The following is a 25,291-nucleotide window of genomic DNA, read 5'->3' as shown; positions in this document are numbered from 1 at the left end:
TCTAACATTTCTGGGGTGTTAGAGGATGGCTCTGGGTTAGACCGCACAGAGGTGATAGAAAGAACGTCAGGTTTTTTCTTTTTCTCTTTACAAATCATTGCAAGCATTAGGCGGATGTCCTCTAACTCCTTAGAGCTGAATTCCTTGCCTTTAAGCTTGTCTTTGGTGTGATTTTCTTTATTTTGATACCAGTATTTCTCTTTCTTTTCTCTATTAGAATCAGAAAGCTGGTTCTGAGCTGTTCGCTCATATCCCTTATGGGGATGTGCTGATTTTCCACGGTCCGCACCGCGGTTTTCTGCAGGGTAATAGTCACGACCATACCCGGCCCTGTCCCAAGGGTTCCAGAAATCTTTGTTGCGATTTCTGTCTGGCCTGCGAGGAGGGTAGCGCTTGTATTGGTGTGAGGGCGGAGGAGGTTTCGGAGTGGGGGAAGGGTCCAGGGCGGATCTTGGTGGATCGGCCTGGGTGGCACCCTCCAACTCTAAATGTGAGGAGCTGGAGTCGACATTAAAAACTTGGGGTGTTTCGGACCGTCTGTTGGGAATTTGTTGGGATTTTAGGAAACCTCTGAGTGCTAAATCACGCAGCTGTCTGCTAGACAGGGTGCGAGGGCAAGCTGAGACTCCCAGCTGATGACTGGTGTGGGGATGGAAGTTTTGGATAAATAGTGATTTGAAATTTAACTCTTCCTCCATTCCGGAGTCATTTCTAGGTCCGAAATACGCCTGTCTGAGTCGGTTGTAATATTGTTGAGGGGATTCCTGGCGTTGCTGTTTTATGTTCAAAGCAGCGGCCAGTCCCGTCTGTGACAGGTGATTGGAGAATTCTTCCTCCAATGCTTGGCACAGCACATCATATCGCGCTTTTACATAGTCTGGCTGACGTTCAATGAAGTTACTGACGTCTCGGTTGGAGGTCAGTTTAATCACATATAGTCTGTCATCTATTGTGATCCCGGGGAACCTTTGGAGGTAGAAGTCAATATCTTTTAGGTAAGAAAAGATATCATTAGAACCGTCAGGTTTGGGATCAAAGCGGGTTATATTACGCGCGATTTTGTCTAGGTCCTTGTATGAGGGACCGTGAGAGGGGAAAGGTTGAGGGGGCCAGGCACTGGGTTGCAGTGCTCTGGGTCTAGCAGGGCGTTGTAAGGGACGGCTGACAGGAGACACAGGGGAAGGTGAAATACCAGTTGATACCAGAGGAGGTGCTGCAGCAGCTCTAAAGGCTACGGTCCCTGAGTCTGGTTCCTGATCCTCACTATCTTCCTGCTGGTCCTGTCTTTCTGTAGCGGCACTAGGTGGCACATCAGGAGTGACCTGGGGCAGTGTGTTCCCTTCAGCTATTTCGCTTTGAAGTTGACTTAACTCTGCCTCCACCTTTGCCTGCTGTTGCCGTGATACGTCAAGTTCACGTTCACTGGCCCGGAGCTGTACTACAGCGAGGAGGGCTATTTGACCTAATGCCTCCGTTAGGGGCTTGCCCTTGAGGCTGTTGGTTAAGTGGTTCTCTATCCACTTAGCCACCATGTGGTCACGATGGGCCCGTGAGGCTTTCTGCACCGTTTCTGCGAGTCCAGGCATCACATCATTGGTGATGCTGGTCAGAACAGAGAATGCCTCATCCCACAAGCCTTCTACATATACTTCCGAGGGATAAGTCCCTTCTGCCATGTTAGCTGTGTTTAACTGCGAGGTGTAACTTACTTCTATTTAGTTAGGATTAGTTCCGTTAATCCCTTTCTAACTAAATTGAACTAAATTCACCTGTACTGAGTGCTCTAAGAGTAACTGCTAGTCTGTATGGTGTTGGAGTTCACTTGTGAATCTCTAAGGGAAGTCTGTTAGTAGTAGAGGGTGGAGTGAAAGTTGCTATACGCAAGTGAGCAAAAGAAGGAAAAAAAAAAATTTTTTTCAATAATTAAAATTATTAAAAAATTTGAATTAAAGAATTGTCGAAAAATTTGGATTAAAGAATTTAAAAAATTTTAAGTAAGATTTATTACTAAATATAATTTCCAATTAAGGAATTATGAAAGTAAAAGAATTTTCCGAATTAAAGAATTATTAAGAATAGCAAAATTGAAAGACTCTCTCTTTTAACTGCGTTTGTGATCTGGTATCAAGTTAAAGTGTCAATCTCTAATTACTGCACACTGTCTGTTATGGCTGTATCAGCTTACTATGCTTCCAAGCCTTTAATCGTAATTATTCAGATGTTTAGAGGCAGCCACTGGAGCTGTAATACCAGGTCTTGTCAGTGCGAGCTAGTTAACAATTTCAATTGCGATAGCAAGTTTCTACACTAGAGGGTACTAAAGGTAAGTCTGAATGGCAACAGCAAGCTTCAGTATTAAAGTTGAACTTAAATTGTAATACCAGACTGGGGCACCAGAGGGCGACAAGCAAGTTATAATGCAATAGCAGCAATGGACACCAGTCGGCGCTGGTGGAAATTCTAATAAACACGGCACGAGCAGACACAATATAACACAAATGGGAATTTCCACTGTAGCGTGAAGTTAACACTAGAGGGTGTTATCAAATTAAAATCTAAAATGGGATAAAGATTTTAAACGCTCAGATACTTTATCAAATTAAAATTAAAAGGGGAACAGAGATTTTACACTAAGGTACTTTAAAAGAGTTTCATCTGTAATGACAACTTTTAAGTACCAGAGGGCTGCTAAACACTTAAGGTTGCCTCGGCGGACAACCTCCCAACCACTAGAGGGTGTACGGGAATCAAACGTCAAGGGTAGCACCACACTTGACCACAAGGAGGAGCATGGGAGGACACGCTTCAATAGACGCTAGTTATGAAGTAGTTTCCCTGCAATTACGCACTTAAACCACAAGAGGGAATTAGTCTTCCTCTGTTTTGGGGGCGTTTTGAATTTCCCTCCTTAGTTTCAGCTCCGCCCCTTCAAAGGGGTCGTTCCTTTTCTGAATTCGCGTTCAGTCTAAACAGGAACAGCTGGTGAGAGCAGACCGCTCTTAACACAAGCCGTATTTTCGGCTGCTTCTTTTTATAACCTCACAATCGCCTAGCGCGCGATCTCGTTATTAACGCTGGTAGCGACCCAGTTTTAAAACGAACGGAGGAATTCGGTTCGGTGGTCTCTCGCCGGAATTTCGCGGCTGAGGGGTCGAACCGCGTCAACGTTCTAGAGCGGAATCCGCGCACTTCAAAAACAATCAAGCTTATTTTTCTCAACGGTATATACCACAGAACAGATTTTCAACAGTAACATACACAACACGAAATTGCCCACATCAAGCTTTGAATCTCAATCGTTATTCAGCAACACAAACAGCGGAAAGCACTTCATAAACCCAAGCTGAAATTGTTTAGTGTTTACAGTTTGTTCATTAAAAGACTTTTTCCTGGCCCCACGTTGGGCGCCAAAAATAATAATGTATGTAGTGTATGTTGGGTATACACCGTGATATATATAAATATATATAGTATATATATTTATATATCGTTTTTATAGCGTTGACCTTATTCAAACCCTTATGATTACTGATATTTGACTAATGATAGTAATTAAAGTTTATAATTGGCTTAAAACATTATAAATTAGTTTGAGAATGAATGATAGTCAAGCTAAGTGAGATCTTCAGGATTTTCAGACTTTTAATGAATAGACTGTACACACTGTGATTTCAAATAATGAAAGTATTTATTAACAAAAAGAAGAAGGATATTTACTTAACATAGCATAATCTTGAAATCTCACAGCATCAACGCAGGGGAAACCGATTCGACTTTAAAGATAAGCTAGGCACTATGGCTTGTGACTAATGTGTCGCTAACTGAGGTTTAATTAACGTATATAATTTATCAAGAAACTTAATTCAATTTTCAGCTCTGGGAATGCGTAGGTTTAGCTTACTTTTTCGTCGATTCTCACCACTCGTTGGGTACAGAGGCTCTCTGAGGACCTGGAAGTGATGGCGTCTTGCTTGGTTCCGCAGTTCTCCCGTGGAAGTTTCCAGGCTGAGTCAGCGTGGAGGTCTTTCTTCGTCGGTCGAGTCGCCTCGGGCGTACTCGGAGCGTGGTGACGCAGGCGGCAGGATCCTCTCTTTGGCTCACTGTCCTGAGCAGGAGTGTCCAACCATATGGACGTTTTGGACGAAAAGTTTTGCTAGTTCCTGCAGATCCAGAACTGAAAATCGATTCACTAGACTTACTTATTCTACGACTTTCTTCTATCTCTGCGGTGTTTCTTACCCTGGCCATGAATAAGTTCACCTGCTTTGATCAGTCGTGAGATTAAACTTAGATTGGGCGATAAAACATAAGCACGATTAAAAGAAAAGAAGATATTCAAATCACTCGACGTTACTAGATTTCTTTCACACTAGCTAACTCAAGACGTCTCCTGGGAGCTTAGTGAGATTCCTCAAAAGTCTTTGTTCGTCGGCGTGAGGAGGAGAAAACATCTTGCTTGGAGAGGTTGGAGCTTAAAGAAATAAAACAAAGAGAACGCGTAAAGGCGTTCAGAAGTAAGAGAGAAGCATAAGAGCTTCAGAAGAGGAAGTTAAGAGTTTCAAAGCAAGAGAACAAGGGCGTTTCAAAAGTAAGAGAGCTTCAAAAAGTAAGAGAGAGAGAAAATGAGCCGGTACCCTCTTTTCAAAGGTAGCGCGGTCACGCCTTATTGGGAGGTGCCCTTCCTGTGATTGGATCCGGGGTCCGAGGCTCACGTGACTGGCTTCCCGAAAGAGGAAAGGGGGAAAGACAGGAATCAGATTCACAAGGAATAAGATAGAAAATTCGTGTATATCGAAATTTCCTATACATGTTATTGACATATCACAATGAATGTACTGGATTATTAATATCAAACATCTGTATATAATTCTATTTTTGGGTATGTCATGGTCACATACCACTACGATATTACGTTAGAAGATATTAATTCGTTTTCTTTAGTTAGAGACAGAAATTTTCTTTCATGATTGACAACAGTAATACACATCACTTCATTGGTTGATAGATGTTCATCTGAAGACAATAGAGTGACATTTGTACATATCGCGTACACATAATAATCAGAATTTGATTTATTTTCGTTATTGTTTAGGCGACCTCAGGCGAGGCGTAGTTTTGCCAATGTCCATGTCGTTCGTCCTCTGCGGATGAGTTTCCCGGGGGTCAACTCGAGTTAAGTCGGCACTGCCAGCTGTTGATTTTCACACGAGATAAGCTTCGACTTTTAGGCGCCACGGCCATAAACGGGATTATAACTCCCCACTTTGTTTGAAGTTCCTGTTTCTTAAAAGCATCATAAAAATGGGCTTGTTATCTTTACGTTTCTGAAGAGAGGAAAGAGCCATGGCCAGGCGTCCTGGTCAGTCCTTTGATGCAGACCTTATGTGTGTGCGTGAGGGGGTGTGTGTGTGTGGGGGACTGCAGGGTCTTTGCACACCCGCGGTCTGTGGAATGTGGGGTCCTCTCCCAAGAAATCCTTATTCAGAGTGGAGAGTTTTTATTCAAAACTTTCATTTCTTTATTCGGTCCATACTCCACTACACCCTTGACAAGACAAAGGCTTGAAGACCATCTCCTTTGAATGAATCTCCAAGATTCTGAATCATAATTTTGCAATATAAAAGATTAGATGTTAACGCAAAGTAATATCATTAAGAAAACCATCCATCCATCCATCCATTATCTGTAACCGCTTATCCAATTTAGGGTCGCGGGGGGTCCAGAGCCTACCTGGAATCATCAGGCGCAAGGCGGGAATACACCCTGGAGGGGACGCCAGTCCTTCACAGGGCAACACAAGACACACACACATTCACTCACACACTCACACCTACGGACACTTTCAAGTCGCCAATTCACCTGCAACATGTGTTTTTGGACTGTGGGAGGAAACCGGAGCACCCGGAGGAAACCCACGCGGACACGGGGAGAACACTAAGAAAACCATGTTCTATATAATTATTAACCAAATAACACACAGTATGTGGCTACCTTGGTTCTACATAAATTCATATAAACAAAAATGACTTTAAACACATGTAAATTAATCCCACCCATTTTGATTGTCCAAATGGAATTAATTTCAAACAGTTGTGCACATTTGTAACTTCAAATTATTTTAAACCAATGAGAATTAAGGTTTGTGATTAATTTGTTTAACAATCTTTCAAAATGTGTGAGAAGACATTTCAGTTTCAATCAAGATTGAGTCTGTGTGTCTCTCTGTATTCTTTTCTTGCCCTGTGGGTCCTTAAGTCATAAAAAAGGGTCCTTGGAGAGGGGTTTATGAGCCTGCTCTCTGTTAGCTGAAACTCCATCTGGCTTGTGTGGAGATGTCTCTGAAACGAGCTAAAGTTTGGGTATTTAAAAAAATAAAACCCTCAGAAAGTCACAATTTCTTATTAGGAATTAATACACATTCATCATTTCCTACATTATAATCTGTGACTGTTCTCCTGTGTTTATGTACTTTGTCATGTTTTGATCAGTGTTCTGTTCTGTTTTTCTTGCCATGTGTCTTTTCCGTGTTCACACGTGTTTCCTATCGTGTTTTCCTTCATAAGCTCCTCTCGGTGTCCCTGGTTTGTCTTTCATTTTGTGTTCGTGTCATTTGTGCTCCCTTTGTTTATTTCTTGTTCCCGTTAATAAAAATATGAAATAAGCAGAAGAAGGTATCGATCCATGATGGCAGCGCGTGCACACACAGCGGCTTCTCTCTCTCCCGAGTATACAATTTACAACGTTTAAAATGTGTTTGTCTTCGTCACTGTAAGTTGCAGTGTTTTTGTACGTCTCCATCATGCATTCACGTCCCGGAACACTCATACAGCCGTGAATCCCTGCTTGATCTTGGCAGAGGCTCGCATTTGGAACTTAACCCCGAACTCCGCGAGAAGCTGCGAATCCGCAGCTTGCTCAGGATACCGGCACAATCACTGACACCCAACGCTGCGCTTCGCCCACAATGGAAGCGCCACAAGTGGAGCGAGAGGCTGCAGAAAAGGGGGAAATGCAGAGGTATCAGAGCAGGGCTAGCGGCTAGCCCACACAAGCCAGCCATCCCCACCATGATACTGGACAATGTACGTTCGCTGGATAATAAACTGGACTATATCCGCTTACTTCAGTCAACTCAGAAGACCGTGAGAGACTGTTGTGTTTAAGTGTTCACAGAAACTTGGCTCAACAACAGCATCCTGGACCAAGCCGTTCAGCTCGAGCGGCTAACTTGCTACCGGGCGGACCGAGTTCTGAGGTAAAACACGTGGCGGCGGGCTCTCCACAGATATTCACGAGTACACAGAAACTGTCTCTGCTTACATCACCAAGTGGGTTGATGATGTAACTGTCCTCAAGACCATCACCATTCATGCCAATCAGAAACCATGGCTGACAGGTGAGGTCCAAAAGCTGCTGAAGGTTAGAAATGCTGCCTTCAATGCTGGAGACCAGGCAGGCCTGAAGACAACTAGGGCCAACCTGTCCCCTGGCATCAGAAAGGCTAAAAGGCAGCACTCCAAGAGGATAGGGACACTTTAGGGACAGCAGAGACACTTGGAGCCTGTGGCAAGGAATTCAGTCCATTACGGATTACAAACCCCCGCCACAGACATATGACAGCACCTCCTCTCTGCTGACAGACCTGAATGGGTTCTTTGCTCAGTTTGAGGCACTAAACCACACCCCGGCACATAAATCCACCCCCTCCTGGAGACCAGGTGCTCACACTGTCCTCAGACAAGGTGAGGAGTGTATTCAGCAGGATCAACGCTCGGAAAGCTCCTGGACCTGACAACATACCTGGCTACTGTGCTGGCAAACTTGCAGAGGTGTATTCTGACATCTTCAACACCTCACTGAGTCAGGCTGTGGTCCCTGTATGCTTCAAAGCCACCACTATAATCCCTGTCCCAAAGAAGTCATCACCCTCCTGTTTCAACGACTACCGCCCGGTTGCACTTACCTCCATCCTCATGAAGTGCTTCGAGCAGCTAGTCAAGCAAAACATCAGGTCCCCCCCCCCCCCCTTGGACCCCTACCATTTTGCATATTGATCAAATCGTTCAACAGATGATGCTGTCTCCACTGCTCTCCATTCAGCCCTTACCCATCTGGACAAGAAAGGCACCTATGTCAGAATCCTTTTTATTGATTTCAGTTCTGCATTCAACACAATCATCCCCCAACAACTCATTCAGAAACTGGACAGCCTGGGACTGAACACATCACTGTGCAACTGGATGCTTGACTTCCTGACTGGAAGACCACAGGCAGTAACTCGTCTAGCGCCATCACTCTGAACACGGGGGGTTCCCCAAGAATGTGTGCTGAGCCCCCTTCTGTTCACTCTGCTAACCCACGAGTGCTCTCCATCACACACCTCCAACCTCTTCATCAAGTTTGCGGATGACACGACTGTGTTAGGCCTCATCAGCAACAATGATGAGCCACACTACAGGAGCGAGGTGAGTCAGCTGGCCTCTTTGGTGCAAACACAACAATCTCTCTCTGAACACTGAGAAGACCAAGGAGATTGTTGTGGACTTCAAGAGAACTCGCAAACAACATGCCCCTCTATCCATCAACAGGGCTGCAGTGGAGAGGGTGAGCAGCACAAAGTTCCTGGGTGTGCACGTCACAGAGGACCTCTCCTAGACCATCAACACAGCTCACTGGCCAAGAAGGCTCACTAACGGCTCTACTTTCTCCACAAGCTAAGAAGAGCAAGAGCTCTCACCCCCATCATGAACACCTTCTACAAGGAGGCCATCGAGAGTATCCTGACTAGCTGTTTTACTGCGTGGTACGGGACCTGCACAGCATCCTGCCGCAGAACCCTCCAGCGCATTGTGAGAACTGCTGAGAAGATCATTGGTACCTCTCTCCCCTGCCTTCAGGACTTATACAGCTCCCGCCTCCTACGAAAAACCCTCTGCTTGGCAGGTGATCCCACCCACCAGCTACACAGCTTCTTCAGCCAGCTGCCATCAGGGTGGAGACTGCGTAGTCTCAGGGCTAGGACCAGCAGACTAAGGGATAGCTCCATCCATCAGGCTGTGAGAATGCTGAACTCTCTCCCTGCTCTGCCCCCTCTCCCACTTCAGCCCCCCTCACACACTACTCAGCAACCTCAGCAATTACCACCAATACCCAACTGTGACTTTGAAAATCAGGCAGGCACTCAACCACTTTAATCAGCCTCCAGGCTTCATATCCCTGTATTTGCACTACTGTTGACGCCGGTTCTCTTTATATTGGTATTGTCACCTTAAGCTTCTCATCAGACCTAACTGTGACTTTTTCAATAGAACCGGTCTGCACTTGTTCACTTTATTCAGTTGTTACACAATTATCTTGCACTATTGTCTACTCTGCCTTGTACATCCAATATCCTACCTCCTCCTATTACGATCATCTTGCACTACTGTTTACTCTGCACTGTACATCCAGTATCCTACCTCCTTCTATTACAATTATTTTGCATTATTTTTTACACTGCCTTTTACATCCATTATCCTACCTCCAAATCAGGTTATTGTCTTCAGTCAGTGTCCCATTGTCTCATGTCTCTATCAATGAGCTGCTGGTATTGTATGTCCTGCACTTGTCTTCTGTTTGTTCACTTTCATATATTTATATACTTAGCATAGTTGAATTTAGTCTATTTTTTGTTACAAACCAGATTCCAAAAAAGTTGGGACACTAAACAAATTGTGAATAAAAACTGAATGCAATGATGTGGAGATGGCAAATGTCAATATTATATTTGTAATAGAATATAGATGACAGATCAAAAGTTTAATCTGAGTAAATGTAACATTTTAAAGGAAAAATAAGCTGATTCAAAATTTCACAGTGTCAACAAATCCCAACAAATTTGGGACAAGTACCAATAAGTGGCTGGAAAAAGCAAATTGAGCATATAATGAACATCTGGAAGACCAATTAACACTAATTAGGTCAATTGACAACATGAGTGGGTATAAAAAGAGCTTCTCGGAGTGTCAGTGTCTCTCTGAAGCCAAGATGGTAAGTGGATCACCAATTCCACGATTGTGGCGCTGAAAGATGCAGCAATACCAGAATGGTGTTACCCAGCATAAAATAGCAAAGACTTTTAAGTTATCATCATCAACCGTGCATAACATCATCAAAAGATTCAGAGAATCTGGAACAATTGCTGTGCGTAAGGGACAAGGCCGTAAAACGCTACTGGATGCTCGTGATCTCTGGGCCCTTAAACGTCACTGCACCTCAAACAGGAATGCCACTGTCAAGGAAATAACAGAATGTGCTCAGGAATACTTCCAGAAAGCATTGTCAGTGAACACAATCCACCATGCCATCCGCCGTTGCCAGCTGAAACTCTACAGTGCAAAAGGAAGCCATTTCTAAGCAAGCTCCACAAGCTCAGACGTTTGCTCAGACATTGCTACGTAGGAGAAGGATCCGGGTACTGAAATGGCCAGCCTGCAGTCCAGACATACACATTTGGCGTATCATAAAGAGGAAGGTGCGTCAAAGAAGGCCCAAGACGATTGAACAGTTAGAGGCCTGTATTAGACATGAATGGAAGAGCATTCCTATTTCTAAACTTGAGAAACTGGTCTCCTCTGTCCCCAGACATCTGTTGAGTGTTGTACGAAGAAGGAGGGATGCCACTCAGTGGTAAAAAATGGCCTTGTCCCAACTTTTTTGGGTTTTGTTGACGCCATGAAATTTTTAAACGACATATTTTTTCCTTAAAATGATACATTCTCTCAGTTTAAACTTTTGCTCTGTGATTTGTTTTCTATTCTGAATATAATATTAGATGTTGGCACCTCCACATCATTGCATTCAATTTTTATTCACAATTTGTTTAGTGTCCCAACTTTTTTGGAATCCGGTTTGTAAATTTTACTGCATCTTGGAGAGGAGAGTAATGTGATTTCAATCCTTTGTATGTCCTGTACATATGCAGAATTGACAATAAAACCTCTCTTACCTGAGTATCTCCACTTTACTTTTTGAACTCTTCAGTCCGTCAGAGATCAGCTTCACTTCTGATTCCTGCAGCTCAGTGCGACTGAGGTCCAGCTCTTTCAGGGAGGAGTTTGGTGATTTCAGAGCAGAGAAGTGAACTTCACAGGAATTCATGGTGAGTTTATACACATTCAGTCTGCAAAGCAAAGTAAATACAGCACAGTTCAAACAGAATGTGGATTTCAGACTCAGAATCAGTTTAATGAGATTAATTATTCAGAGGGGCATTAAAAACAGACTCAGTCTGAACATTGTTTCTGAATATTATTCTGAATATTTTCAGCACTGTTTGTATTCTCTTCTCCACATGAACTTTCACCCCCAAAATTAAACTCTCTTTAACACTAGAACTACCAGGGTTTTCATATACCCCCTTTTTCTACCAGAGGCTGCCAAATGGCAGTGCTGGGGTAATTTGCAACCCATTAGGCCACCTTTTGTTATGTACATTAAGCCACTACTAGGTGCTAAAACGGGGGGGATGGTTGATAGTGTGAACTGTGACTGACAAAGCTCTGAGAGTCACAGCAGGCACAGACTTTCAGGAGTTTAGGTCAGGGCAACAGTCTCAACAAATAAAAAATATTTTGGTACTTTGGCAGTTTTCTCAGCTGCTGATAATAAAAATTATTATTATAATCTTTCAAAAATATGATGAAATAGTACTTGTTTATTTAGAATACACACAATAAAGAATTATTTAAGCTTTTTAGTTTATATTTGTTGATCTAATGCAGTATTATTTGATGTGAAACCTACAAAAACCTTGAGAAATATAAATAAAAAAATCAGTTAAGTAAAAATTGCTCAAAAATAGTATTTTATCTTAATTTGAGTCATATTTACTTGTCAAGAAAAACACTTTGCCAATGGGGTGAGATATTTTGACTTAAAACAAGAAAAAATGTCCTGATAATATTCTTTTACTTGGGTTTTAAAAAGTTTAAAAGTTTAAGTAAAAATGTCCTTTTTACAAGTAGCTGAGGGTTGTTTTTTGTATAAATTTATGTAAAAATATCTTTACCTATTGGCAGTTTTTCAAAAGACAAAAACTACTTAAAATAAGGTTACAACATATCAGAGCTATTTTGACTAATCAATATGCCACTTTTTGCACTGTGAAAACAATCCTACATTAGCACAAAGAGGCAGTTTTTCAAAAGGCAAATTTACCTAAAATATTGGTTAAAAAATCTGAACTTTAGCAATTTTGACAAATCATCAGTGAGAAAACAATCCAAAATTAGTACAAAGGAGGCAGACTTGAGATGTTTTGAAATTATAGTTCAAATGTCTTTGTGTCAGTTTTAGAATAAAGAGAAAGATGACTGCAGACACTGGAAAACTTGTTAATAAAGTGTGTAAACTTTATATAATAAACTGCACCAAAGTAAATAGCCTATCTGGCTACATGCTGAGTGAAATAAAATAGAATAAACCTTTCTCACTATAGTACAATATTACAAATATACACGATGGAGGGAACTGAGATGGGTTCTATATTTATTTTAAAAATGTTGTTGTTGCAGCCATTAGATCGAAATATGCCAGTACCAGGTAACAGTGAACAGGGACGGGTGTGGTGGGTGATAGCGTGAACGATGATGATAACGATTATGTATGTAGCCACGTCACCACATATTTCACTTACTCTGTTGACCAAGAAGCAACGATGGCAAAGGTTTACAGTACACAGCAGGCTTTGGACATGATCCTCAACCATGTCAACCCCTGTGACTCCAATGGAGAAGAAATTACTCTTGATCAGAGCGGTGACTCTGAAATCTCTTCTGGTAAGATTTCCTAAATTTTTTCTGTTTGTTTGCTGGTTATAGCTGTTGTGATTTTGGAAGAGACACACTGCAAAAAGTACAATCTTGAAGTTAAAATTGCTCAAGAATATTATTCTATTTTAATTCGAGTAATTTTGACTTGTATTCTGACTTAAAACAAGAAAAAATGTCCTGATACGATTCTTTTACTTTGGGTTTTAAAAAGTTTAAGTAAAAATGTCTTTTTTACAACTAGCTGAGGGTTGTTTTTTTGTATAAATTTATTTAAAAATATCTTTACCTATTGGCAGTTTTTCAAAAGACAAAAACTACTTAAAATAAGGTTACAACATATCAGAGCTATTTTGACTAATCAATATGCCACTTTTTGCACTGTGAAAACAATCCTACATTAGCACAAAGGAGGCATACTTCAGATATTTTGGAATTATAATTCAAATACCATGTTTGTGTCAATTTCACATTATTTTAACCTTTCACTAATCAATTCTCAAACATATGGTTCTGTAGATGAGGAGACTTCACCACCTCCAGGAAAGAGAGGTCGCATAGAGACACACGAGTGGCCGACAGAGACGGCAAAAGATGGCACAGTGTGGCATGAAGAACATAGTTTATATTTCTGTATAATTTACATTTCTATTTATGAATACTTTTGTTATCATATTGTTGCATGCTTATTTTATCTTTTATTACTTCCTTTATTACTATTTCATTGTACAGGGAAACCAAGCAAAATGTTTCTTTCCTGTTCATATACCAATAAAACTACCTTGAATCTAAATGTCTGGTAATGTTGACTTTTTGGGGGGTGGGGGTTCACCAACTTGCTGCAGAGAAGAGTGTGGAGTGCAGTAGAGTGTCTCCTTTCAAATGTAAAGGCCTCATTTACATAACACTGGAGGTGAGAAGAGCTGTTCACACCTGCCAAATGGCAGTTCTTTGGGATTTAAAGGTATAATTGCCAAATGGCAGCGGTTTGGTAGTTCTAGTGTTAAACTCCCTCTCACTTCAGGAGGCAGAAACGGGGGAAGAGAGAGTTACAGTCAGATGAAGACAGTGTTGAGGACTAGTCTCAATGGAAAATAGATACAGTCTGCTCTAAATGTCACCAAAATAACCAGTGAATGAAGGAATGGAATCATTTGTTAAATGTCAGTTACAGCTTCATCCTGATCAGGGTCATGGTGGGACCAGTGTCTTACTAAAAATCACTGGGAGCAAAGCAGGAACATCACACACACACCCCAACATGTGTGTCTTTTCCTTCACTCCCACCACCCCCAATTATTCCTGCAGGTCGTGGGGATTGAATCAGAGACCTTCCAGCCCCCAAACCCTCTTCTCTGATCACTACACCACAGCTGTCCATTTATAACACCTGAAATATTAAAACTAGGACTTTAACTCAAAGATGAACCACCAAATGTTCCTAATAAACACACTGAGGTGACTGGGTTAAAACCTTGTAAGGTAAACAATCTCAGAGCCATCCTCTGCACCATTAAATGGAAAACTATGTGAGCTTTGAATGTTGAATAACAGAAACATTTAGATCACTTCTGTCCAAATCACAGACCAAACTTTATTAAAAGTTCTGTGTAAAACTAGAGCAAATCTTACTGTTTCTACAAACCTTTTATATTCAGGAACACACAGAAATCTCACCTGATTATCTCCAGTGTACAGTGTGAACTCCTCCATCCCTCAGAGACCAGCTTCACTCCTGAATCCTGCAGGTCAATCTGACTGAGGTCCGGCTCTTTCAGGGGTGAGTTTGATGAGTTCAGAGCAGAGCAGAGACTTTCATAGGAATTCAGGGTGAATTTACAGTCTGTGAGTCTGCAAGGTAAAGTAAATACGGGATAAAATGAGATTTACTTACGTCAGTATTTCTCCAATATTAATTATTCAGGAGTGTGTACATTATGAGCTCAGTCTCAGTTCTGAATGTTATTCTGTATATTTTAGTGCTATTTACATTCTATTTCCACATGGAATTTCACTCCAAACTAAATTTTGTGAGGGTAACTACAGCCAACTGGAGCAGGAGAACACACACATTATCCACATGGACATTCAACTCACAATCACACAACTCTCACCTGAGTGTCTCCAGTTTACAGTGTGAACTCTTTAGTGCCTCAGAGATCAGCTTCAACCCTGAATCCTGCAGGTCAATGTTACTGAGGTCCAGCTCTTTCAGGGGTGAGTTTGGTGAGTTCAGAGCCAAGTTGATAACTTTACAGTAATTCATGGACAGGTCACAGCCAGAGAATCTGCAGGATGAGGTCAACACAGAGCAGAGTGCAGTTAAAGCAGAGAATGTGAAATTGGGGATTTGTGTTATATTAAGTGATGCAGACCTGATGAGCTCAGTCCGTTCATTCATTCATTCATTCATTCATTCTCTGTTACTGCTTCATCCTGTTCAGAGTTGTGGTGGGCTTCACACACTCACACGCTGTCAGAAAAATCGTCACTATGGTGGTACCCTCAGAGTTACATATTCAGTACCTTTAAGTAGAGAGCTTGACTGTACTTTATTCTATTATGTTTAAAACTGGGTTCATTTCATGCACCCAGTTTCATTTCCAGGACTTATAAATAGTTCAATTATTTTACAGTTCTATAATAAGTTTACAAATATTCACCTCTTCTTCTGGAGAAGAGAATGTAATATACCTTTAAGAAACAAAACTGGACTTTAAAATCACTGTTGTACCTTTCAAAGATACATTTACACTCTTTGTACCTTTAGTGATCATAATGTACTTCTACTGTACCCTTTGTTAACACGAGAAAAGATGAACTTTTAAAAGACAAAAAACTTCCTTTTATTTCTCTCCTTTTACCTCTCCACTCCTGTCCTCCACAATGAAAGTCTTTCTTTTATACTGCAGTTCAAGTATATACACAGTCTTAACTAATTATGTAACTAAACACATATGAACATTATCAAACTCCCTTATTTCTTTAAAAAAATGATTACCGTTAACATCAGAATATACTGAACATAACTAAACATAAAGAGAGGCACGGTGGCGCAGCAGGTAGTGTCGCAGTCACACAGCTCCACGGAGCTCCAAAAACACACGTTGGTAGGTAGATTGGCGACTCAAAAAAAAAAAGCGTCTGTAGTGAGTGCGTGAGGGAATGTGTGTGTGTGTCTGTGTTGCCCTGTGAAGGACTGGCGCCCCCTCCAGGATGTATTCCCACCTTGCGCCCAATGATTGCAGGTAGGCTCTGGACCCACCGTGACCCTGAACTGGATAAGGGTTACAAATAATGAATGAATGAACTAAACATAACCTGGTATGTCTTAATAGCACTCTGATATTAAGTTATTTTAATCAATTAAGCACAGAGTGTCAAGTAACTTGTAATATGGTGCCCCCGTTTTTGTAAGGCAGTCTTCAAGTTGTTCACTTGTGCTGTATCTTAGCAGCCGCTCAACCTTCTTTGTTTGTAAAAATTTTTTTAATGCTGCTTATTTCCAGACCCAAATCTGATGTGAAAAAGTCAATGTGATTTGTCTTGTTCACAAAGCCACATGAACGACACGTCTGTGTCACTGGGCCTCTTTAGCTGCTGCGTGAACGTAGCCTTAGTATTCCTTGCCCAGAATATGCCAAGCCAGTAAACAACGGATGTTTAAGACATAGTACATTTGTTTTGCTTATTTTGAGAATTTGTAAATATTGTTTTCAAACATAAAATTTTAATTAAAAACAGGACAAGGGGCAAATATCTTTACATATATTTATGAATAAACTGTTCAATAAACTGATGTTCTTTACCATAATAGAGTGTGTATATTATTATGTTATCATTAAGCATACAGGCCTATTAAAATACTGGGGGTGTAAAAAACAAACAAACAGACAATTAAATCTTACATTTTTAAATAAAGTAATTAAATCGCAATTATTGGTATGACAAATAATCGTCAGTTAAAATTTCATGATCGTGACAGCCCTACAAATGATAAATCATTTGTTGCCCATACATCCCCATGGATTTCTTTAGTGTTGATATCAGTAACAATAGGTTCTATCTGAAGGTCCACTAAATTGGATATGTCAAGTGAATCTGTAGTGCCCACAACATTGGTGGGCTCTAAGAACTGCAAGTTGTACCCGTTTCTGTATTTCCCCATAGCTTTGCTGCACGTCCTAGGACTGTTTTAAGCCGGACTTCAGTTCTCTGCTTTGTACTACCATGTGTCTCTATGTTGTCATTTGTGTGCTGTGCTGCTTCATTCTGTACTATTTGCTCCTGTGTCCAATTTGCATCATACTCTGCTGCATCTCTGTTACAGTTTCTGTTTTGTCTATGTTATTGTCAGTACTGATTGTCATTTCCTGTCTGTGCACAATTTGTGTCCTTTTCTGCATATGACATGTTGATCCTCGTACTTCATATTTGCTTTTCGTAGTCTGAGGTGATGTACCCTACTACAGGTACCTCCATGTCTAACAAACAGCACTGCACCATCCTGACCAATGAGAACTCATTGGTCCATTTAAAGATTTAAAAACAAATAATATTTTAAACTGTACTCTAAAATGCACAGACAACCAATGGAGAGAGGCCAGAATGGGAGTTATATGCTCCCTCTTACGCGATCCCTTTAAGAGTTGGGCAGCAGCATTTTGAACTAATTGGAGACATCTGAGGGAGGATTGGCTGACTACAAAATAGAGTGCATTGCAGTAATCCAGCCGGGACGTGATTATTATTCATGGATTACTGTTTGAAAGTGCTCATGTGCAAGAATTGGCTTCACCTTTGCCAGCTGCCTTAGATGGAAAAAGCTGGACTTAACTACTGTGCCAATTTGGCGGTCAAAATTAAAATCACTGTCCATCTTAAAACCCAAATTTAAGATTGTTGGCTTCACGTACAAAATCAAGGGGCCCAAATCAACTGGAGGGGCTTCACAGGGACCACTGGGACCAAACACCATCACTTCTGTTTTATTTTCATTAAAATGTAAAAAAAAATAAAGCCATCCAGTCTTTAATGTCATTGAGACATAACAAAAGTGGTTTAATCGAGAAGGCATCTTTCTTCTTCAAAGGGACATATATCTGGCTGTCGTCAGCATAACAATGGAATGCAATGCTATGTTTTCTAAAGATAGAGCCCAATAGGAGAAGATAAAGTGAGAAAAGGAAGCCGAGAAGGATTCTGAGCCAGCAAAACTCAGACACAAAGTTGTGTCCGTCAGATAGGACCTAAACTATTTCAAAGCACTACCACAAATGCCAACTAGATGCTGCAAGCGGGAAACTAAAATATTGTGATCCACTGTGTCAAATGCCGCAGTTAGATCCAGCAGGACAAGAATTACATGGTCCCCAGAATCATTGGCCAGGAGTATGTCATTGAAAACCCTGAGCAACGCTGACTCCAGAAAAATCTCCAGGATATTATGCTCATCCAAAAATAATTTCAGTTGAGCATAAACAACTTTCTCCAAGATAAAAGACAGCTTGGAAATAGGCCTATACTTAGCCAATACCGTATGGTCAAGGCCAGGTTTCTTGAGGAGGGTTTGTACTACAGCATGTTTAAAACTCACAGGAACAACACCAGAAGACAGACTGCTATTAATAATGGCCAGAACCTGCTGCCCAATACTATGAAAAATCTCTTTTAGAAAGTGAGGAGGCAAAATATCACATGGAGAACCTGAGGGCTTTAAATGGCCCACCACATCCTCCAAGTGCGAAAGAGTCATCGGCTCAAACCTATCAAACACAGCCAAGCAAGGGGCAGAGTCAGAGGCGTCAAAAGCAGGAGCTGTGATAAGAGCTCTTGCAGTAACAATCTTATCAATAAAAAAGTGCAGAAAGTCATTACACATGTCAGGAGATGCTTCCAAACAGACTTTTAACAGGTTTTAAATAACAGACGTGGATTATGACAATTTGCCATAATAATATTTGACAAGTGTTCTCTCTTAACCTCTTTGATAATGCTCTGGGGTAAGAACGCAAGCAGTCTTTTAACATTTGAAATGAAACCTGCAGCTTATCCTTTTTCCATCTGCGTTCAGCTCTGCGACACTTCTGCTTTGCTGCATGCGCTCGGTCATTGAACCAGGGCTCAGGTTTTACTTTGGGCTGTATAGTTCTTAATGGAGCAACTGAGTCTAGTATGGTTCAACAGGAGGAGTGAAACCAGGAGCTGAGCTCCTCCGTATTAACAGAGGCTGAGTCAGGAGGAGAACAAAGCTAGTCGAAAGCGCAGGTGAACTGACTGGCAGTGAAAGAGTTAAAGCTCCGACCAAGCCGAGCAGGAGCGCAAGATATAACAGCAGCACGGGATAAAGCAACATCAAATAAAACAGGTATGTGATCAGAAAACCCACTATCATAGATCTCTAAATTTAACACAGACAACCCATAAGAAAGAACAAGGTCTAAGGTATGTCCATGTTCATGTGTGGGCCCGGACACATACTAAATTAAAAGAGTCAGAACAGAAGAAGTTCCCCAGGATAAAAGTTTTATTTGCCAGTGATCTGGCGTTCACGAGGCCGATCCTGGCAGGAGCTGAGGCCTGTGCTTCAGCAAATTTAGGCGCACAAAGCGGTGTCCTCAGGTTGCAGGTATTCACCTCACACTGGCAGAGCCAGGAAAAGCAGGGGTGGCAGTGCCAGAATCCCTCATCCAGGACGATGACAGGTACCAGAGAGATGCCGATGGGCCCCAGAAAACGCCAGGACACAACAAATTGAAAGAATAATCCATGTCCTGTCCGGGAAATGGATGAAGAATGTGCCAGGAAGACTTTTAGTTTCACTAACCGACCGCAATGTTTACCGTCTGCCGAAGAGTGAGTCGGGATACCCGATAGGTGCGGGGGCAAAGGATTCTGTCCACTGTGATTAAACACATCTACATCACAGACATTGTATCTAAGATCCAGGAGAAATTGGCGATCATACACCAGTGGAGACTTACTATGTGAAGTGCCAAAGCTTAGCAACACTAACGACACAAGCCAAAGTGAGAGTAACAGATGGCCAGCCACACACACCAGTGCCATCTTCACTGGCAACTCCTGGTCCTTTCCACTCTGGAAAATTCACTCTTTTGTAGTACACTTTATCACCCATTTCATACTTCTCAGCTGTTTGTAGTAGGTGTTTCCGCAGTGCTCTCCTTATTCTTTCTGAACATTCCGTTTCTGTAAAAGCCTTTGGTGATGCATGTAAAGCAGAAATGTGTTTTGCCACCCATTCACTTTTTGTAGTGCCCTCTAAAGCTGGGGTCTTGTCTGTTAGTACAGAGGGCAGGTTAGAATTTTAATGATCTTCTTATTTACAGAGAGAGCACTGTGGTGTTGTGGAGGTTGAGGAGCTGGATTCTGCCATGAACACAATCATTTATCAAACTGGGTCTATTCTGTAATTTCTAGTTCATCTGGAATTGTTATTCTCAGATTTATCAAATTTAACTCTCACTGATTAAACACTGAGGTCGTTACATTAGAACTTCCTTTTGCACAAATCAGCCACGTTTACATAAGGCCCGATAATCCTCTAATAATCAGACTAACAGCTCAATCTGAATAGAATAGGTCCATGTATAAACCTCAATCAGAACAGAGTAGTCCAGCTGAGGTCAGTCAGATTACAGTTTCTATACGATTAAAGGAGCTGAGTAATCCTTTAAATAACTGTAGAAGGTAACGGTAGCACACATTATCACTGGAACAGAGTCTAACAGTGTGTTCTGTGAGGGAGAGAGAATCTTTCATCCACTCACAGAAAATCATGAATAACTGATGTGTCTTACAGAAATGTATCTTCCACTCAGAGTCTGAGAATTCCTTCAGTCCGACTCTCTCCGAGAGAGACCATTCTCTCTCTCGCTAATAGGACTCACATAAAACAAACGCAGACAGAAAACTCTAGTAATGCTTCTGCTCCTCTCACTCGGACTGGACTAAGTGCTACTCTGTGCATATTATGAGAATTTTATCAGACTGGAGATTAGACTGAACTATTAAACATCTGAATGGTCCGTGTAATATTAATCAGTTCAGTTTTCTGACTGTTTGATGTTAAAAAACAAAATAGAAAATTGGTTGTAAAACTTTAATTATTAACTAAAACAATTTATTCTATCTCATTTTAGAAAATAACAAACTACAGACACCTGCTGTTGGTTTATGATTGTATTTGTAAACTTTGTTGTTTTTGTTCAAGTTTGATGTTTTAGAAAATACTTACATAATTTTCTGAAGGGAATGTACAGCATTGGAGAAACACACACTGTGTCTAATGGTTCATTTTGTATTTGTAAACAATGGAAGAGGATCTACACCATCTATTTATTTGCTATTTCAGTCACTAACTTTGCTCCATACACCAAGATCTGTGTGGAGTAGGATGAAGTCTGAATGTTAAAGAAAAGCTTATTATCATTTTGTTGCTGTCCCATTGCTGCTGTATCTCTTCAAAGGAATCAATCAATAAATCAATTAGTCAATCCAACCATTCATGAGAACTCTCAGTAAATAATGTTGGAGAGTGACACACACATTCATTAAAAATGCCCCAGAAAAAATAACATAAAAACAAAAACATAGTAAATATGTGTTGTGAGTAAAATATAAGGTGAATCATGAAGCTAAAGCAGCAGACCTTCAGAGTCAGAAATTAAAAGATAAAAAGCTTGTCTTACCTGAGTATCTCCACTTTACTGTTTGAACTCTTCAGTCCATCAGAGATCAGCTTCACTTCTGATTCCTGCAGCTCAGTGCGACTGAGGTCCAGCTCTTTCAGGGAGGGGTTTAGTGATTTCAGAGCAGAGAAGTGAACTTCACAGGAATTCATGGTGAGTTTATACACATTCAGTCTGCAAAGCAAAGTAACAGAATGTGGATTTCAGACTCAGAATCAGTTTAATGAGATTAATGAGTAAAATAATACTTTCCATTATTTACATTATTCAGAGGGGAATTAATAACAGACGCAGTCTGAATATTTTTTCTGAATATTGTTCTGAATATTTTCAGCACTGTTTGTATTCTCTTCTCCACATGAACTTTCACCCCCAAAATTAAACTCTCTTTAAACTCCCTATCACTTCAGGAGGCAGAAACGGGGGAAGAGGGAGTTACAGTCAGATGAAGACCGTGTTGAGGACTAGTCTCAATGGATCATAGCTACAATGTGCTCTAAAGGTCACCAAAATAACCAATGAATGGATAAAACTATAAATTGTGTGTTACAGCTTCATCCTGATCAGGGTCATGGTGGGACCAGTGTGTTACTAAAAATCACTGGGAGCAAAGCAGGAACATCACACAGACACACACACCCCAACATGTGTGTCTGGACTGTACGATGAAGCCAGAGCCACCGGACGAAACCCACACAGACACAGAGAGAACACACAACTCTCTTCACAGTCAGTGACTCAAGGTGTAGACTTACTCTAGGACCCAGAAATACTGAAGCTATGTGGCAGCAACGCTAACTGTGTCTCAGCACCGCTGAGATAGTGCTTTCACTTTGTAGATCAGTGCTCTGTTCTTCTTCCTCTAGAAAGATCCTCAGGTTTAAGGGAATTTCAATGTACAATGAAACGTGTCTTTATTCAACACGTGGCAGTAAACATACATACACACACACACACACACACAAGCACTAGGGGTAGTACACACTGGCCCCTCAGCCGTGGACCGAAGAGGAGGACAGTGCTTTTCCTTCACTCCCACCACCCCCAATTATTCCTGTGGGTCGTGGGGATTGAATCAGAGACCTTCCAGCCCCAAACCCTCTTCTCTGACCACTACACTACAGCTGTCCATTTATAACACCTGACATATTAAAACTAAGACTTTACCTCAAAGATGAACCACCAAATGTTCCTAATAAACACACTGAGGCGACTGGTTTAAAACCTTGTAACTTAAACAATCTCAGAGCCATCCTCTGCACAATTAAATGGAAATCTATGTGAGATTTGAATGTTGAATATCAAAAACATTAAGATCACTTCTGTCCAAATCACAGACAAACCTTTATTAAATGTTCTGTGTAAAACTAGAGCAAATCTTACTGTTTCTACAAACCTTTTCAATTCAGGAAAAAACAGAACACTCACCTGATTATCTCCAGTGTACAGTGTGAACTCCTCCATCCCTCAGAGACCAGCTTCACTCCTGAATCCTGCAGGTCAGTCTGACTGAGGTCCGGCTCTTTCAGGGGTGAGTTTGGTGAGTTCAGAGCAGAGCAGAGACTTTCATAGGAATTCAGGGTGAATTTACAGTCTGTGAGTCTGCAAGGTGAAGTAAATACAGGAGAAAGTGAAGTTAAAGTAGAGAATGTGAAATTCAGACTCATGTGAATCAGGAATTATGAGATTTTCATACATCAGTATTTCTCCAATATTAATTCTTCAGGGGTGTGTACATTATGAGCTCAATCTGAACATTTGTTATGAATGTTATTCTGAATATTTTAGTGCTATTTTCATTCTATTTCCACATGGAATTTCACTCCAAACTAAACTTTGTGAGGGTAACTACAGCCAACTGGAGCAGGAGAACACTCACATTATCCACATGGACATTCAACTCACAATCACACAACTCTCACCTGAGTGTCTCCAGTTTACAGTGTGAACTCTTTAGTGTCTCAGAGATCAGCTTCACTGCTGAATCCTGCAGGTCAATGTTACTGAGGTCCAGCTCTTTCAGGGGTGATTTTGGTGAGTTCAGAGCCAAGTTGATAACTTTACAGTAATTCATGGACAGGTCACAGCCAGAGAATCTGCAGGATGAGGTCAACACAGAGCAGAGTGCAGTTAAAACAGAGAATGTGAAATTGGGGATTTGTGTTATATTAAGTGATGCAGACCTGATGAGCTCAGTCCGTTCATTCATTCATTCATTCATTCATTCATTCATTCTCTGTTACTGCTTCATCCTGTTCAGAGTTGTGGTGGGCTTCACACACTCACACACTGTCAGAAAAACTGTCACTATGGTGGTACCCTCAGAGTTACATATTCAGTACCTTTAAGTAGAGAGCTTGACTGTACTTTATTCTATTATATTATAGATTTTAAAACCGGGTTCATTTCATGCACCCAGTTTCATTTCCAGGACTTATAAATAGTTCCGTTATTTTACACAGTTCTATAATTAGTTTACAAATATTCACCTCTTCTTCTGGAGAAGAGAATGTAATATACCTTTAAGAAACAAAACTGGACTTTAAAACCACTGTTGTACCTTTCAAAGATACATTTACACTCTTTGTACCTTTAGTGATCATAACGTATTTTTACTGTACCCTTTGTTAACATGAGAAAAGACGAAGTTTTGAAAGAGAAAAAACTTCCTATTATTCCTCTGCTTCTCCCTCTCCACTCCTGTCCTCCACAATGAGAGTCTTTCTTTTGTACTGCAGTTCAAGTATATACAGTCTTAACTAATTATGTAACTAAACACATATGAACATTATCAAACTCCCTTATTTCTTTAAAAAAATGATTACCGTTAACATCAGAATATACCAAACATAACTAAACATAAAGAGAGGCACGGCGGTGCAGCAAGTAGTGTCGCAGTCACACAGCCCCAGGGAACTGGAGGTTGTGGGTTTGAGTCCCGCTCCAGGTGACTCCAGTTTGATGTCTTCTCCCCGCGTCCGCGTGTTTCCTCCCACGGTCCAAAAACACACATTGGTAGGTGGATTGGTGACTCAAAATAAAAGCGTCCGTAGTGAGTGTGTGAGTGAATGTGTGTGTTGCCCTGTGAAGGACTGGTGCCCCCTCCAGGGTGTATTCCCACCTTGCGCCCAATGATTGCAGGTAGGCTCTGGACCCACCGCAACCCTGAACTGGATAAGGGTTACAGATAATGAATGAATGAACTAAACATAACCTGGTATGTCTTAATAGCATCCTGATATTAAGTTATTTTAGTCAATTAAGCACCAGATGGCGTCTTTTCTCAGAGACTGATTTTGTGGTCTTTAGTGCATCAGCAAGTGGATGACTATCTGTGACTCAAATTACTGGTGGAGCATGTTCAGCATCACCAGTAGTTAGTTCTGAGTATAGTGTTGCCAGAAAAATAGCATTATCAATTCCTTCAGACATTGCGAATGTTTCACCAGGAAGTGTGCTCCGTACAATCCTCTTAACTCTCTTTGACTGCCAGGAAAGGGGTGGGAACTTTCCATTTTCTCCCATTAGAACAATCAAGTGCCCTCCTTTAGTGCCACCATCTGAAAGATTTTCAAACGAGGCATCGCTGAGCACAAACATTTTGAGAGCACTGTCTCTACCTAAGTGTTGAAAGTTCAGAACTACCTTCTTTGACTTAAATTTTCATGCTATTCTGTTTGCTTCATGGAGTGTTTGGATAGTTGCTGTTTTGAAGCTTGATACTAGGCTGCTGGCATCAAACAACATCTGGCCTGCTGTCTTGCAATCCAG

At 41.2% G+C, this 25,291-nt stretch overlaps 1 protein-coding gene across 1 annotated transcript in view; it reads right to left on the bottom strand.

Moving 5' to 3' along the window:
• Positions 1-25,291, bottom strand: part of LOC136678343 (NACHT, LRR and PYD domains-containing protein 12-like) — an 86,629-nt gene that overhangs the window by 29,898 nt on the left and 31,440 nt on the right. The window contains exons 9-10 of the mRNA XM_066656371.1: positions 22,949-23,122; positions 14,924-15,097 (exon numbers count right to left, since the gene is read on the bottom strand). Coding sequence (XP_066512468.1) covers positions 14,924-15,097; positions 22,949-23,122 — 348 coding nt within the window. The remainder of the gene's footprint in view (positions 1-14,923; positions 15,098-22,948; positions 23,123-25,291) is intronic.

Source organism: Hoplias malabaricus, chromosome 2 (assembly GCF_029633855.1).
Source record: "Hoplias malabaricus isolate fHopMal1 chromosome 2, fHopMal1.hap1, whole genome shotgun sequence".
Taxonomy (NCBI): Eukaryota; Metazoa; Chordata; class Actinopteri; order Characiformes; family Erythrinidae; genus Hoplias; species Hoplias malabaricus.
The sequence above is the reverse complement of the archived record's forward strand: the minus strand, read 5'-3'. Positions and strand labels throughout refer to the sequence as shown.